The 16,106-nt window shown below is 45.2% G+C and overlaps 1 protein-coding gene across 2 annotated transcripts in view; it reads left to right on the forward strand.

The window, feature by feature from the left end:
- Window positions 1–512: 512 nt before the first annotated feature.
- TDRD3 (tudor domain containing 3) overlaps window positions 513–16,106 on the forward strand; it is a 115,910-nt gene continuing 100,316 nt past the window's right edge. For both annotated transcript variants that reach the window (XM_059818446.1, XM_059818453.1), the window contains exon 1: window positions 513–561. In XM_059818446.1, coding sequence (XP_059674429.1) covers window positions 521–561 — 41 coding nt within the window. In that variant the 5' untranslated portion in view covers window positions 513–520. The remainder of the gene's footprint in view (window positions 562–16,106) is intronic.

Raw genomic sequence — 16,106 nt, forward strand, 5'->3', positions numbered from 1 at the left:
GCGGCAGAGGCCCATCAGAGGGCTGTGTGAGGCCCTCCGCAGCGAGGCCCGGGGCGGGCCCGGCCTGAGGGAGCCCGGGGGCCGGGGGCAGGGCCCGCATTCCACCGCCTCCCAGCGCCGTGGCGGCGGCGGCGGCGCCTCCTCCTCTGCCCTCACTCCTTCCCTTCTCCGCCATGGCGGCAGCAGCTTCCAGGCAGGCAGCGGGACGCCCTGCCCCGCCGCCTTCCTCATCCCCGTAACAGCCGGTCGCGGGCTTTGTTCGTCTCTGCCTGCGCCGCCTCCGCCCCTTCCTTCCTTCCTTCCCTCGGCTCCGCTCCCCTCCCTCCCTCCCTCCCCAGCCGGAGGTCTGGCTGGGCCGAGCGCCCAGAGAGGGCCGAGGGGCGGGGGAACGAGCGGGGCCCGCGTCCCTCCTCTGAGCTCCGGTGTTCCCCGCAGCGCCCGGCGGCCCCGCGCCGGCCCAGCCCCGCCGCCCAGTCCCGGCGGCCCCGAGTTCTGTGGGTGAGCGGCGGCAGGAGGCGCCATGGCCGACAGGACGAGGGCGGCGCTCTCCGAGTCGGGCTGGTAAGTGGGGGCGTCCTCGGCTGCACCGCGGCCTGCCCTGCCGCCGGGGCCTGCCCTGCCGCCGGGGCCTGCCCTGCCGCCGGGGCCGGGCCGCCAGCCCCTGGGGAGCGGGCCACCGGCCACGGCCGGGGGCAAGTACATTTTTGTGGGCAACTCCGAGCAGCGGTGTGGGGCTTGGGGGGGTTCCCCTGTTTTTGAAGCGTGCAGCGGTGGGGGGACATCCGTGCCCGATCTCCGGCCTGGAGCCAGTGGCGGTGTCTACGGGAAGGGGGTGCAGCCCCCCCGGTGCGCATATGGGGCCTGTCGCTGGAGCGGTTTGTGGTCGTCGCGGGGAGCAGCCTTCGGCCCCCCTTGGTGGTCGTGCGGAGGGAGGCGCGCCCCCTGACCCCCCACCCCGGGGCAAGCCGCCCGCCCGCGGGGCCGTGAGCCTCCCTGGGGGCCTGCGGGGGCCGGTGGAGGCTGCGCTGTGGCCTGCCTCCCCCTCTCCTGGCTGCCTTTGCCGGAGGCCTGCCTCGGCTGGGTGTCGGCAATAGCAAGTGCCAGGAGGCCTGGATAGTTTCATTAGTTTTAATGACACTGTATTCCCTTTCAGCAAGGAAGATAGGATGGAAAAAGTGGAGTTAAAGTAGGGTAAATACACACGTGAGGCTTGAACCCAGGTATTCGTGTTTTCTAGTCAGTCTGAATCACTGGTCACACCATACCTGTTTTGGAACAATGTGTTTCAAAGAGTTGTGCTATTGAAATACCTAGTGCGAACTCTCATTTGCTAGCCTGGAGGTGTTTTGGCACTTGGAAGTTGATTTTTTTTTATTTTCTGGGGTTTTTTAATTGATCAAAGTTATTCGCTCATTAGTCAACACTTTGTCTTTTTTCCTTAACTATTTATAAGTCTTTCACCAGAACAAAAGCTCAGTGCTAACTACCAAAACACAAAGCGACTTACTTTGGCTGTAACTGAGAAAAACTGCACAAATTACGAGAAGCATTGTTATTTCCAATGGCGTTTTGGGGATATTTCTATTCTGTTTAACTTAGTGGTTCTTCTGTATTGTGATTTCATGTATGGCTAAGTTGTAAAAGATTAAAACAGACGTCATATGGTTTAGAATGAAATAGAATAGTTCGGTTGGAAGGGACCTACAACGATCATCTAGTCCAACTGCCTGACCAATTCAGGGCTGACCAAAAGTCAAAGCATGTTATTAAGGGCATTGTTCAAATGCCTCTTAATCACTGACAGGCTTGGGGCATTGACCATCTCTCTAGGAAGCCTGTTCCAGTGTTTGACCACCTCTCAGTAAAGAAATGCTTCCTAAAGTCTGGTCTAAACCTCCCCTGGAGCAGCTTTGAACCATTCCCATGCATCCTGTCACTGGATCCCAGGCAGAAGAGATCAGCACCTCCCTCTCCACTTCCCCTCCTCAGGAATGAGGCCGCCCCTCAGCCTCCTTTTCTCCAAACTAGACAAGCCCAAAGTCCTTAGCTGCTCCCTGTAGGACAGTCCTTGCAGCCCTTTCACTACCTTTGTAGCCCTCCTCTGGATCCATTCAAGGACCTTCACATCCTTCTTAAATTGTGGCGCCCAGAACTGCACACAGTACTCAAGGTGAGGCTGCACCAACGCTGAGTACAGTGGGATAATCACCTCTTTTCACCAGCTGGTTGTGCTGTGTTTGTTTACCTAGCTTTTGCAGCATTACTTTGTGATAATAACCAAATTGAGAAAAGTCTGCTTCTTGAATAAGTATATCACGTTTCAAAAATACTGTTCCAAGCAGTTCTACAGTGCACAATCCTGTGATTCCTGGCTATCTGTGAATTAAAAGAATCATAACTATTTATGCTAATTTTCAGAACATTAGCTTATTTAAAGGGAATTTTTGACTGTAACTTGAAACGGACCCCTCTCCTCTTCCATACGTATTCCTTTCTGAAAAGGAGAAAGCTTTCCATAAAAGTGATTTTTATTTTCATAGCTTTCTTTTCTTTCTTTCTGTTGCATATTCAAAATTTTATCACACAGTTTTCAATTCTTAGCTCTTTTACTACTTTGTCAGTTGAATGAGTGCCATTGGTAAATGGCTTTCGGGTTTTGGCAGTGCAAATGTGAGGCGCCTCTGAAACAATGCGTTGTTCTGCAGTGTTTGCCTCTCTCCTTGGGGGCACATACTCTTGAATGGCTATAAACACTTGTTATTTTTGCAATACCGCAGGGTGTGAGCCGAAGACAGAGACTGAAAGATGATAGGGCAAGTAATGGGCTGATTATCAGGTTCACCGGAATTGTGCCTTGACCTAGTTGCATTGGGAAGGCTAGTATGAAAGAGGGGGAAATGAACGCATATACTTTTGAGGAATGTGAGGTGGAGTGGAAAAAGAAATAATGCTTTAGAAATCTTGTTTAGCTAGGTGTTCATGCACTTTTAAAAAAACAGTAACCTAGACATCCATGCTTTTAACTGTTTTGCTGTTGGTCTTATGACTTTTCTCATATTATTATTAGATCTTAAAGTTATTTAACATATGTATGAGTAAGCCTTTAGTGGTATTTAATGTATATTTCTGACTATGCTTGACTACACTAGTGGTTAAATAATGTTCTGTACTAAATTGGTTGCCACTGTTGTCACCTCATGTTAAAATGGTATGTTTTCTAGTACAAAAATGAAGCTGAGTTTATGTGTTAAAATCTGTCCCCACTTAAACTGCAGAAGTACTGCTTGGCGTTTCAAACCAAGTAAGAAACTGTTGGTCTTCCATTGTTGCATATCTGCTAGCTTGTAAGATGCTGTCTGTACTGATTGGATTTTACCATAACTTTCTTAAATCTGTAAAGGTAAGAAGAGTTAATACAGACACTTGTTTATGTGAATTTCTCCAATTAGTTTTTATTTTTTATGATTCTGAATACAAAGTAAAGTTATTTTTCAAGTAAAGCAGTAGCACAGTGTAGTTAATATAGTATAGTAGTAATAAATATGTTTTTTTCCAACTAGGTATTGTAAGAGAGTCATCCATTGTAAAATTGCCTGGAAATTTGTAATGTTTGCCTTCTAAGCTTGTTTGAGTATATCAATTACGTTTTTATCAGCTTTTGAAAGATGAAGTAGCCCTACCTAGTAAATGTAACAGTGGTAGCTAAAGCTGAGAATTTTTTTTTTTTTTGGTGGAGGTGTTTCATGAAAATGGGTGAAAGACCCCTGTAGTTTGTGTGCAGAATTGTGTTTTTTTCTGAAGAGATGTCCTTGCAGCTGTCTTTAAAAGTATGCATTTTTTGAGGCTAGTTCTTTTCATTATGCACTACACTGTACCTTGGAATGAGATATTGGCTCCAACATTAGAGATTAGATAAGGTGTGTTTGTATTACGTTGCAGCAAAAAAGATATTCTGTCTTGGAACAGAAGTTCTGTGTTAACTTTTTATTTAATTACCAGACACATATGAGGAGGAAGGCTAAGGGGCAGAAGGAATTACCTTTCTGTATTGTTATACTTACATTCATGAGTTTTGGAACCAATTTTCCAGTGTTCCCATTAAAATATAGACCTTAGTGGAACCTGAGTTACTGAATGAAGTTTTCTTACTAGAAGTGAAGTCCAGAAGGACTGCAGAATACATCCTCCTTATGTAAAGAATGAATCACAGAATGCTTCTCACTGGCTTGCAGCAGGATTTTTTGTATGTTTTTTTGGAAGTTTCCCCGGTGGCATTTCACAAGAGAATAGGACAAGCCAGGACTTCTTCAGTGTCCTCGATCTTTGCAGAACTTGGGAATTTATTACATGGAAGTGCCTGTACGTTTTCAAAAATGAACAATATGCCATGCCCTACAGCAGGTTTAGCATGTGGTCCCATAGATCTTGGGTCTGGTGACTGAATGTGGTGAAGCAAGACATGCAAACTGGATAACTAAAGAATTTTTTAGTACAACTAAATGTACATGTGAGTTCCTTGTCAAGTAGTACAGATTTTTTTAATTGCAGTGTGTGATGCTGTAAAAACTAGTAAGTCTGTGGCAAAAATATATAGTCTTGTAAAACTTCATCTATTTGGAAGATTATGTAAAAAGTGTTCCAGCTATGAAAGGTTATTCGCAGAGATGAAGAGGAATTGGAATTGTACTGGTTGTTTGGAAACAAAAGAGTAGTGCTTAGTAATCCATGAGAAAACCCTTATATCAATGTAATTTTGGTTTTACATACTTTGTAAGTGAAAAGTGTATAGCTGTTGTATACCAAACTATTTTAAACTGAATTTTAGGTATTTCAGCAAATAATGTGCTGCATACTGCATAACTTTAGATGCAAGATTGGTCTGCTCAAACTCATTCTTTGTAGGACTGATCATGTGACGTGATGTAAACTCTAAAGCAAAAGCAGCTGCATGCCTGGAAACACACGAAGTGCTTACAGGGGTGAATCTAACACCTCTTTCTAAGAGTGCAGCAGGAATTTGGCAAAGTAGTCAGTTCCAGGATCCTGCAAGATGATCTGCTTTTCCTGCATGTTCTTTTGCTGCTCCACTGAAACGTCTTTGGAAAGCTCAGCTGAAATTGGTCACTGCATACAGAGCAAGCCTAGGCTGGATACAAGATATTCCTTAGACACAGGGATAATGCAGGGATTCACAGGAGAGATGCATCTCTTTTGAGGTTCTTGACACTCCTTTTGTGATGTACACATGCATTTTGTGAAGTTTGGTTGGTACCGTGAAATCTCAGAGTGCCACTACAAAACAAAACGCTGCATCATTGCATTTTTTGTTTGTTCAGGTGCATCCCTTACTGGCTGGTCTGATCGGTTTGCATTCTTGCTGGATCATGAATAATGGGTAGTTAGAACCTGAGTTCTTCATGTCATTTTCACTCTGGAGGGGTAGAAAAGGTCCAGTGTTTTACCTTCTGTTATGGGAAACAAGCCCAAGAAACTAATACAGATACTATTTTTTTATTTTTTATTTTTAAAAGAAGATGCTAGGTGGTAAAGAATGGCTGGTATCAGATGGAGTTATCCCAGCTTTTAGAAGAAACAGATTTAGGGCTATAATTAATAGTTAAAAAGGTGCAAAGAAGGAGAGCTCAAATAAGAAGATGGAAGGAGGTAGGGGACTAACATGTTTGAAACCCCTCAAGTTGCAGAAGAGAAAACTGAAGGGGCAGAGCTTAGTGAGGTTTGTGTAATCTGCAGGCAGTACATAAGATGAAAGGAGAACTCTTACTCACCAAATCCTGCAAGATTATTGCTCACTTAATGCTGCAATGCTAGAATTAGTGAGCACTTACCAAAGCTAGTAGCAGACCATTTTGAAAACGGGTAAAATATTTGACTAAGGACCTCAATCAAAGCTTATTTGCCAAGGATAAAAGGTTATCCTGTGGATTAGTACAGCTGGATAAAAGATGAGAAACTAGATAAACTAATTAGTGCTTCATGGTGGAAAAATGTTACCAGTAGATTTCTGCTGGGATCTAGGGGTTCATTATGTTAAAAATTAGTCTTAAGGAATGATAGTGTTGTGGCACCATAGCAGTTTGTTGATATATGGGGATTGGTAAAATCTAAACTGATTGGGTAGTTGCAGCAAAATCTTTTGATCCCATTGCGCAGTGCTTTCACATACAAATGTAGTTCAGTTTTGGTGAATGCCAAATGATGCTCATGCAGGGGAAAATAATGCAAACCTATCTACACAACAATGAGCTCTAAATTTGCTAATGTTACTTACTCAGAAGGGCAGTGGTCAGAAAGCTGTTGGGAATTGTTCACAAATAAGAAAATAATTGTTGCGTCATTATGTATATCAATGGTGTGTCCAAATCATTGACAGTGTGCATTAATGTAATCACCCCAGTGCAGCAAAGGTTTCATACACAGTGAAAAAGTGGATGAGAGGTGTGGAAGATCCTCTGTGCTGGGAAGATGAAGATCTCTAGTCTGGAAAACAGAACAGTAAGAGGAGAGGTGATAGAGGTCTATAAAATCCATAGATCATACAGAAATGATGAATAGAAAGCAAGAATAGCTATTTTTCTTAAGACAAGAATTAGGCCACCCAGTGAATTAAACCTGCTACTTGATGAAAATGAATGTAGCTTTTCAAGCAATGTGTAATTTAATTGTTGAACTTAATTGCCACATGGTATTGTGGAGGAGAAAAATGTAAGTGGGTTAAAATTGTAATTAGGCAAAGTCAGGTTGGGATAGATGCAGTGAATACTGAACTTAACAGTGGAGTTGGACTACCAGCTCTGAAATGGCTGAAAGCTAGGAATTATTCCAGACACTTCTACATATTTGCTGTTTTTTCATTCTTTACCTGAATCATCTGTTTCTGGCCACCCTTGAAAAAAACCAACTGTGTTAGATAGACCTAGACTGCATAAGTAAAAGCACCATTTATGTTCTTATTTTTATGACGTTAGGTAAGTGTCTTCACACTGTAGTTCTGCTAAAGGAAGGATTTTCTCCTCTTGATTGGAGGTGGAGGAAGACAGAGTGGGAATTTGGAGAGAAATGAACAGGACTGTTGGAAACAGGACAGAGAGACAAGACAAAGCAAGCCTGACAGTCCCCTATACACTCAGTTTCAGCTGTGATTTCCACTGCCTTACTGCAACTCAGCCTCCAGGTTTTCATAAGTTGCTGGGAGAGACTCTCATTCTCTCATCTTGTTATGCCAGATCTCAAATTCATCTATGCATCATCTTTGGGGACACAGACTTCCCCTGCTGGTTTCTCTGAATAATCTGCTAGGAAGCTGAAGCTCTGGTGTAAGATGTCCTTGATTTATAGAATTGTTGCAACTTAGGGTGAAGATGTTGCTACTGTGAACCCTTTACTCAACAAAAGAAAAAAGGGAAAAAAAAAAAAAGGAAAGAAAAAAAGTTTAGTCTACTTCCAACACATCTGAAGCTGAAAGTCCTTTAAATTGTTACAGACCTTTTTTTAACACCCTCCTCTTCAGTGGCCTTACTTTTCTTGATACAGTGTGTCTGAGGTTGATTCTCTCCACTCAGTGCGTTCTTTAGGAGTGTGTAGGCTTTCCATAGCTAGTCTCCTTTTTGGAGTCCTTGGAGATTTTGACGGTATTGAGTCTTGTTTCAGAAGTTATTAACTTAGCCTTATAATTCATAGGCTTTGCTGTTTTTTTGAGATGCAAATACTTTATTAGGACAAGTGTCACTTAATGGGTTTGACTCAATGATGTAGTAGTTTCCTTCTTTCTGTCTGTTTTTGTCCCCATGCTCTTTAACCTCATCTTGAACAGTGCACATTATCTCCAGGATGGAGATGTCTGCTGAGTTTCATAATATTTTCTATCAATTTGTCTATTGGTAAAGTAATTGATATCATCACCTAAACAAGGTGATAGGGTGGAGCTTATTACACAATTGTGATTGACTCTTTTAGGCTGATTTACCTCTTCCCTCCCACAAATTTTGCTTCTAAGTATACTGTAAGTGGAGCATGTAAAAGGTGATTTTGGTAGGGATTTGAGAGAAGGACTTGGGCAGGATGGAATGGCAGCAGCTTGATTATTATTTTCCTTTTCCAACAAATCCAAATGAACTTCCCAGTGGAAGAGTGAGTTAGTAAAAGCAGTAGTGTGTTTAGGAGGTCTACATTTTCCTGATGGTCAGTAGCTCTTACAATTTGAGCAAAAGTGTTCCTGAAGATTTAAATTATTAGTCAGAAGGTCTGTACTTTCTAGAAGATGGAAACTTGAGGCATTTGGAGGAGGTGTTGGATATCAATGAACCAGGTCTCAGGAGAAAGCCCTTTGCAAAGATTTTGCATTCTGAAATCATGTTTTGAGGCTCTTGAGACAGATTTTTTTTTTTTTTTTTTTTTTTTTTTGTCTCTTCAGTCTCTGCCTGCTCACACTCCCCAGACCTGGAATCCCTGAGCAACAAGCTGGTGGGAGGGTAGTTGGCGATTTGTCAGTGAGTTGCTGTTGTCATTCATACTGATATTCAGTAGATTTTTTTGTATGTGCATATTTTACATAAGTGTTACTACTGGATAAAATACAGCTTAGTGTAAATAGTACATGTAAAAATATGTAGAAGTATGAAGCTGTCCTGAAGCTCAACTTAGATAGAATTATGCTTAGAGCCGTTGGATTTTAAATATCCTATACCTTGGTTATTTTTTTTATAGATTGCTTAATCTGTGATAATTGTAACTATATAATTAAAATAAATTTAAGACTGATTCTCCAAGCTGTGTGTATTGTTCATATTTTCAGGAGTGGTACATTTTCTACTTTAGTGTGAAAGGAGGATATTTAATTCTAATAACAATAATTTTAATACAGCTGACAGAAAGAAGAAAAGGCTCTCTGGGGGATGAATCGTATATGAATGTTTGTCATCACATTTTACCTACTTTATGTAATGCATAGTTGTGAGGTGTCAGAATTTAGGAAGACTGGACAGCTTTAGGACTGATGTACAGCCTTTGAGCTGCTCTGCATATTTAAGGAAAGAGAAAGTTACTGGTTTAAATAATCTTTGTAACACTGGTAAGTAAGTGAAGCATGCTGGGCATTCTTGCGTTAGCATCATTTTGAGCCCCTCGCTTTGAGAAATGTAGCATAGGTACTAGAAACGGGAGTGATGGCATTAACTGACAGCAAGCGAAGACTTACTCTAAGTTAGACATCAGACTGCTGAAATATGTTCTTTGTCAGAGAGTGCTCTCTGGGGACCATGGTCAAAACTGGCTTTTTCTTTCCTGTTGTTTGTCTCGTAGCGCTCCAGGAATGGCTAGGAGCTTCTTGTGCTGTGTCATCTCTGAAAAAGAACTGTTGAGGAAAGCCAGAGGAGAAAAAGCCATGTGTGTTCAGACAGCTTCAGAATAATCTCAGTGGCATGGCAGCTGTGTCTCTGGCTCGGCCCCAGCCTTAGAGTATTTGTGTTAGGTTTAATGCTTTAGGGTGGCTGCCAACGTTTTCCTGGGGAAATGTGGGGGAGAAACAGTATTCACAGCTTGTATCTGAGCAGCAAAAAAAAAAAAAAGAATTTCATCAGATGAAGAAAGAAAACGCTCCTCGTTGTGATTTTTGTATGTCAAATTGCTGTGGCCTGTTATGAATCACAGAGTAGCAAATCTTCTCAAGGAGCAAAAGCACGCAAGAGCTCTTGTCCAGTGCTTTCTGACTGCAGGGGATGTTTGTAGCATCTGCTGTATTACAGTAGCGCTGCTTGCTGAAAGCTTATCTTACCAAAGTTTAGAGTTAGTGAGGTTATCTTGGGCACATCTCTGTGTGTTACCTGGGAAAGTTTGACATTTTTGCATCACAGCTATTACTGCCGGGTAACAGTGTGTGCACTTAACACTAGATCTCTTCTATTAAGTAGTTGTAGAGACTTATGTTAACTTTTTTTTGTCATCTGCTGAAGTTTCACTCTGTTATATTCTTCTACTGTTGCAAAATATAGTATGTTGTTATCTCAATATTTAAATACTTACATAGATGTAAATCAGGATATACCATTAAAACACAGGCTAAAATTGTATGCTATCCAGGACCCTTACCAAGTGCATTAATAACATTATTTTCCCATTTTGTGAAGATATGAAATCACTTATTCAGCTCTGACATTGATGGCAGTATACTGAATGGGGAAAATACAACTTTTAACAGCTAGATCATCTTGTTATGTAGTATTGCTTGACAGAACAATAGAAATAGGAATTACCATTTATTATGGAAGCACATTTACACTTCTTTCTTTTGGTTGATTATACCATAATTACTGTTAGGGTCATTGTACAGTGGGAGTGAGGGAGACTTTAAAAGGCATCAGGGCAGTGAAGTTTACCTGAAGGTTCCAAGTACATTTTTTTTTTTTAACTTGTTTAACTGTGATCCTGTATCCAAGACAGTTTTAAATACAAAGCAGAGATGTTGAATTCTAAATTACTTTTTAGAATGACAACACTAATGAAGCATTACTTTTTTCAACTTCCTAGAACACTTTCTGTTTTACAGTTGAAAGTACTTGCAAGTGCTAAGGTTTCCATTTCACTGTTAGTTGGAGGAGAGTGCGAAGGGAAACAAGTCCGTGAAGGAGCTGAAGAGAAGGTGGGTGATCTTCAGGGGTCTGGTTCTCACTGTGCAGAGTAGTGATTTCTCAGTGAGGCATATTTGGTGTTGAAGTGATGAGCTGCTAAGGAATGCTGAGAGGCTCCTTATGTAAAAAATATGATCCATCAAGCTGCTTTTTGTTGAAAACAGAATGTATAATGAGCAGTTATGATTTTTTTGTTTTAAGAACTTATTCGGAGTAGTGTTTTTAAATTCAGATGTAACGTATAATACACAGATATATGTCTGTGTACTACACATGTAATTATTGATGGACTTGAGAGTTGCATTTCAGCTAGTCTAAGAAACAGCTCGGAGTCCTGCCTTGCGGTAAGTACTTGCCAAATACCTCTGCAACTTTTCACTTCAGTGCTAGCTGCAATTTTTGATACAAAATAATATCAGATTTGTTTGTTTGTAACTATGAAAATGAGAGTAAGTGAAGGAAGCCACCGAGGCGAAGGGCTCTGCAGCGGAGGATCGCGACAGGGGACCCTTCGCAGGGCGGCAAACGGCGAAGGCGAAAGCACAGGGACAGAGAGGGTGCCCCAGCCCGCCCCCCCCCAGCCGGTAGCGCGAGCTCCTGACGAGCGGCAGCTCTGACTCAGCGTGGGCGGGGACTAGAGCGGGGGCGGCCTGAGCCCCTCGCGTACAAGAGCAGCCCCCAGGGGGCGCGAGCGACCCGCAGCGCGGCGGCCAGGGCGGGCAAACAGGGCGTGGCGCGGCGTGTGAGTTTGTGCGGCTGTTCGCGCAGGCAGGGTGTGCGGGCGGGGCGCAGTCCTCCCCGCCTGGCTCTAGAGGCTCTCTCGACGGGTGGTCATCGCCCTCCCAGAAGAGGCCCAGCTATGGTCTCCACTCGGCCGAAAGCCATCGCCAGAAGGAATGTGGAGACCCAGACGGAGCTCCCGCCCAGGCATGTGGCTGTCCAGGGCTCCGGCTGCCAGGAGTGCCTGAGTTTCTCGCTGGCGCCAGAGGACCAGAGAGACAACACCTGTGTGTGGTGAGACCAGGTGAATGATCTGCTCAGCCTGGTGGCAGAGCTGAAGGAGGAGGTGGAGAGGCTGAGGAGTATCAGGGAGTGTGAGAGGGAGATAGACTGGTGGAGCCATGCCCTACCGTCCCTGAGGGAAAGGCAGCTGATGGAGGCTCCACGAGAAACAGAGGATCCCTTACCTTCTTGCAGCTGGGCAGAAGGAGGGGACCTAAGAGGCGAAGGGGAATGGAAACAGGTCCCTGCTCGGGGCAGCAGGCAAATCCCCTCCCGGCCTCCCTCACCTTCCCAGCTGCCCCTGCACAACAGAGATGGGGCTCTGGAACTTGAGGGCCAGGCTAATGAGGATATGGATGAAAGTCCATCTGCGGGGTTGCCTAGGGTGAGACAGTCTGCCCCAGGCATCAGAACCACCTCTACTGAGACAAAAAGGAGGGTAATTGTCATAGGCGATTCCCTTCTGAGGGGAACAGAGGGCCCAATATGCCGACCAGACCCAACCCACAGGGAAGTCTGCTGCCTCCCTGGGGCCTGGGTGAGAGAGGTCACTAGGAAACTCCCTGGTCTGGTACGGCCCACTGATTGCTACCCACTGTTGGTTTTGCAGATCGGCAGTGATGAGATTAAGCGAAGAAGCCTAAAAGGGATCAAGAAGGACTTCAAAGCACTGGGGAGACTCGTTGAGGGATCGGGAGCACAGGTGGTGTTTTCCGCAATCCCTTCAGTGGCGGGGAGGAACACTGATAGCAACAGGGAAGCGAACCTGGTCAACGTGTGGCTCAGAGACTGGTGCCATTGGAGGAATTTTGGGTTTTTTTGACCATGGGGCGGTCTACACGGCACCGGGCCTGCTGGCTGCAGACGGTGTTCAACTATCCTCAAGGGGGAAAAGGATCCTTGCTTATGAGCTGGCAAGCCTCATTGATAGGACTTTAAACTAGATTCAAAGGGGGAAGGGGATGAAGCCAGGCTGCCTAGAGATGAGCCTAGGGGTGGCATGCCAATGTTGGGGGCAAGATCAATAGCCCAGCTCAAGTGCATCTATTCCAATGCACGCACCATGGGCAGCAAACAGGAGGAGCTGGAAGCCGTTGTGCAGCGGAACAGCTATGACGTAGTCGCCATCATAGAAACATGGTGGGATGACTCGCATGACTGGAGTGCTGCAATGGAGGGCTATAAGCTCTTCAGGAGGGATAGGCAAGGAAGGAGAGGCGGTGGGGTTGCTCTGTACGTCAAGGAGTGTTTTGATTGTATAGAGCTCGATGATTGTGATGACAGGGTTGAATGCTTATGGGTAAGGATGAGGGGGAAGGCTAACAAGGCGGATATCCTGCTGGGGGTCTGTTATAGACCACCCAACCAGGGCGAAGAAGCCAATGAAGCATTCTACAAACGACTGGCAGAAGTCTCACAGACGCAAGCCCTTGTTCTTGTTGGGGACTTCAACTTACCGGACGTCTGCTGGAAATATAACACAGCAGAGAGGAAACAGTCCCGGAGGTTCCTGGAGTGTGTGGAAGGTAACTTCCTGACACAGCTGGTAAGGGAGCCTACCAGGGGAGGTGCCCTGCTTGACCTGCTGTTTACAAATAGAGAGCGTCTGCTGGGAGAAGTGAAGGTCGGAGGCCATCTAGGGCTTAGCGACCATGAAATGATAGAATGCTCAATTCTTGGTGAAGTAAGGAGGGGGGTCAGCAATACCACTACGATGGACTTCTGGAGGGCAGACTTTGACCTCTTCAGGACACTGGTTGAGAGGGTCCCTTGGGAGATGGTCCTGAAGGGCAAAGGGGCCCAGGAAGGCTGGACATTCTTCAAGAAGGAAGTCTTGAAGGCGCAGGAGCAGGCAGTCCCCATGTACTGTAAGAAGAGCCGTCGGGGAAGATGACCGGCCTGGCTGAACAAGGAGCTTTTGCTGAGACTCAGGGGAAAAAAAGAGAATTTACCACCTCTGGAAGAAGGGGCAGGCAAGTGAAGAAGAGTACAAGGACCTCGTTAGGTCATGCAGAGAGGGAATTAGGAAGGTGAAAGCCCAGCTAGAGCTCAACCTGGCCATGGTTGTAAGGGATAACAAAAAATGTTTTCTCAAATACATTAACAACAAAAAGAGAGCCAAGAAGAATCTCCATCCTTTATTGGATGCGGGGGGGGGGGGGGGACGACACATCATCACGAAGGATGAGGAAAAGGCTGAGATACTTAATGCCTTCTTTGCCTCAGTCTTTAATAGCCATACCAGGTATCCTCAGGTTGTCCAGCTCCCTGAGCTGGAAGACAGGGATGGAGAGCAAAATAAACTCCCCATGATCCAGGAGGAAGCAGTTAATGACCTGCTATGCCACCTGGACACTCACAAGTCTATGGGGCCTGATGGAATCCACCCAAGGGTGCTGAGGGAGCTGGTGGAGGAGCTTGCCAAGCCACTGTCCATCATTTATCAACAGTCCTGGTTAACAGGGGAGGTCCTGGACAACTGGAAGCTTGCCAACGTGACACCCATCTACAAGAAGGGCCACAAGGAGGATCTGGGGAAGTACATGCTTGTCAGCCTGACCTCGGTACTGGGGAAGATTATGGAGAGGTTCACCTTGAGGGTGCTCATAGGGCACGTGCAGGACAACCAAGGATCAGGCTGAGCCAGCACAGCTTCATGAAAGGCAGGTCCTGCTTGACCAACCTGATCTCCTTCTATGACCAGGTGACCCACCTAGTGGATGAGGGGAAGGCTGTGGATGTTGTCTACCTGGACTTTAGTAAAGGCTTTGACGCTGTCCCCCACAATATTCTCCTGAAGAAGCTGGCGACTCGTGGCTTAGACAGGTGCACTCTTTGCTGGGTTAAAAACTGGCTGGATGGCCGAGCCCAGAGAGTTGTGGTGAATGGGGTGAAATCCAGTTGTCGGCCGGTCACAAGCAGAGTCCCCCAGGGTTCAGTTTTGGGGCCGGTCTTGTTTAATATATTTGTTGATGATCTGGATGAGGGGATTGAGTGTACCCTCAGCAAGTTTGCAGATGACACCAAGTTGGGTGGGAGTGTTGATCTGTTGGAAGGTAGGAAGGCTCTGCAGAGGGATCTGGACAGGCTGGATCGATGGGCCCAGGCCAATTGGATGAAGTTCAACAAGGCCAAGTGCTGGGTCCTGCACTTGGGTCACAACAACCCCATACAACGCTACAGGCTTGGGGATGAGTGGCTGGAAAGCAGCCTGGAAGAAAAGGACCTGGGGGTGTTGATTGTCAGCCAGCTGAAGATGAGCCAGCAGTGTGCCCAGGTGGCCAAGAAGGCCAAGGGCATCCTGGCCTGTATCAGAAACAGTGTGGCCAGCAGGAGTAGGGAGGTGATCGTGCCCCTGTACTCGGTGCTGGTGAGGCTGCACCTCGAATCCTGTGTTCAGTTTTGGGCCCCTCACTACAAGAAGGACACTGAGGTGCTGGAGCGTGTCCAGAGAAGGGCGACGAAGCTGGTGAGGGGTCTGGAGCACAAGTCTTATGAGGAGCGGCTGAGGGAACTGGGGTTGTTCAGCCTGGAGAAGAGGAGGCTGATGGAAGACCTCATCGCTCTCTACAACTACTTGAAAGGAGGTTGCAGAGAGGTGGGTGTCTCTCTTTACTGAGAGAGTGGTAATGCAATGGAATAGACTGCCCAGGGAGGTGGTGGAGTCACCTTCCCGGGAGGTATTCATGGAGCGTGTGGACGTGGCATTGTGGGACGTGGCTTGATGGGCATGATGTGGGGGTTTTTTTGTTTGTGTGGTGGTGTGTGGTTTTGTGTTCTTTTTTTTTTTGTAATGGTTGGACTTGATGATCTTACAGGTCTTTTCCAACCTTAGTGATTCTATGAAATGTATGCATCAATGTTTATAGTTAATATTTTAAGCTAAACCATCTTGGATTTGTTTAATAGTTAAAATTATTCTTGAATATATAGCATATAATGGTTTCAAACCATTTTTGTGTCATTAAATAATAAGTCAAGTAACAGTTCTTGTAAAATTTTCTTTTAACGGCTGATGAAGTCTCTCACTGTGAAATTGGCTTGAAATGTTTCATGCATTATTTTGAAGGATTGGGTAAACTGGAGAGAATCCCTGTGGAATGACCAAATGAGAAAACAAGAATTTGGAGCAGGTTTTATGCTTGAGTTGTTGAGTTTTGTTAATCCACCAAGTTTTCAGCCTTGATCAGATACCTGTTACAGAAATTTACAATTGATGCTCATTATGATCTTGGGCACTTAGGCAAAAAGATTCTCTGTTGCATGGTTTTGAGATGGAAAAAGGTTCTGTGGACAGTGCTGCTAAGGGTTTACCAGTGTGTGATTTTTTTTCCTCTAAGTTTGGTAACTGGGAAGAGAAGGGAAAAGGAAACATCTTTCTAATCACTTAATTACTCACTGTCTTTTCTGTTTTCTTAGTTTACATTTCAGTTCCTAACCTAACCATGTCGCCTTATAATA

This window comes from Gavia stellata, chromosome 1 (assembly GCF_030936135.1).
Source record: "Gavia stellata isolate bGavSte3 chromosome 1, bGavSte3.hap2, whole genome shotgun sequence".
Taxonomy (NCBI): domain Eukaryota; kingdom Metazoa; phylum Chordata; class Aves; order Gaviiformes; family Gaviidae; genus Gavia; species Gavia stellata.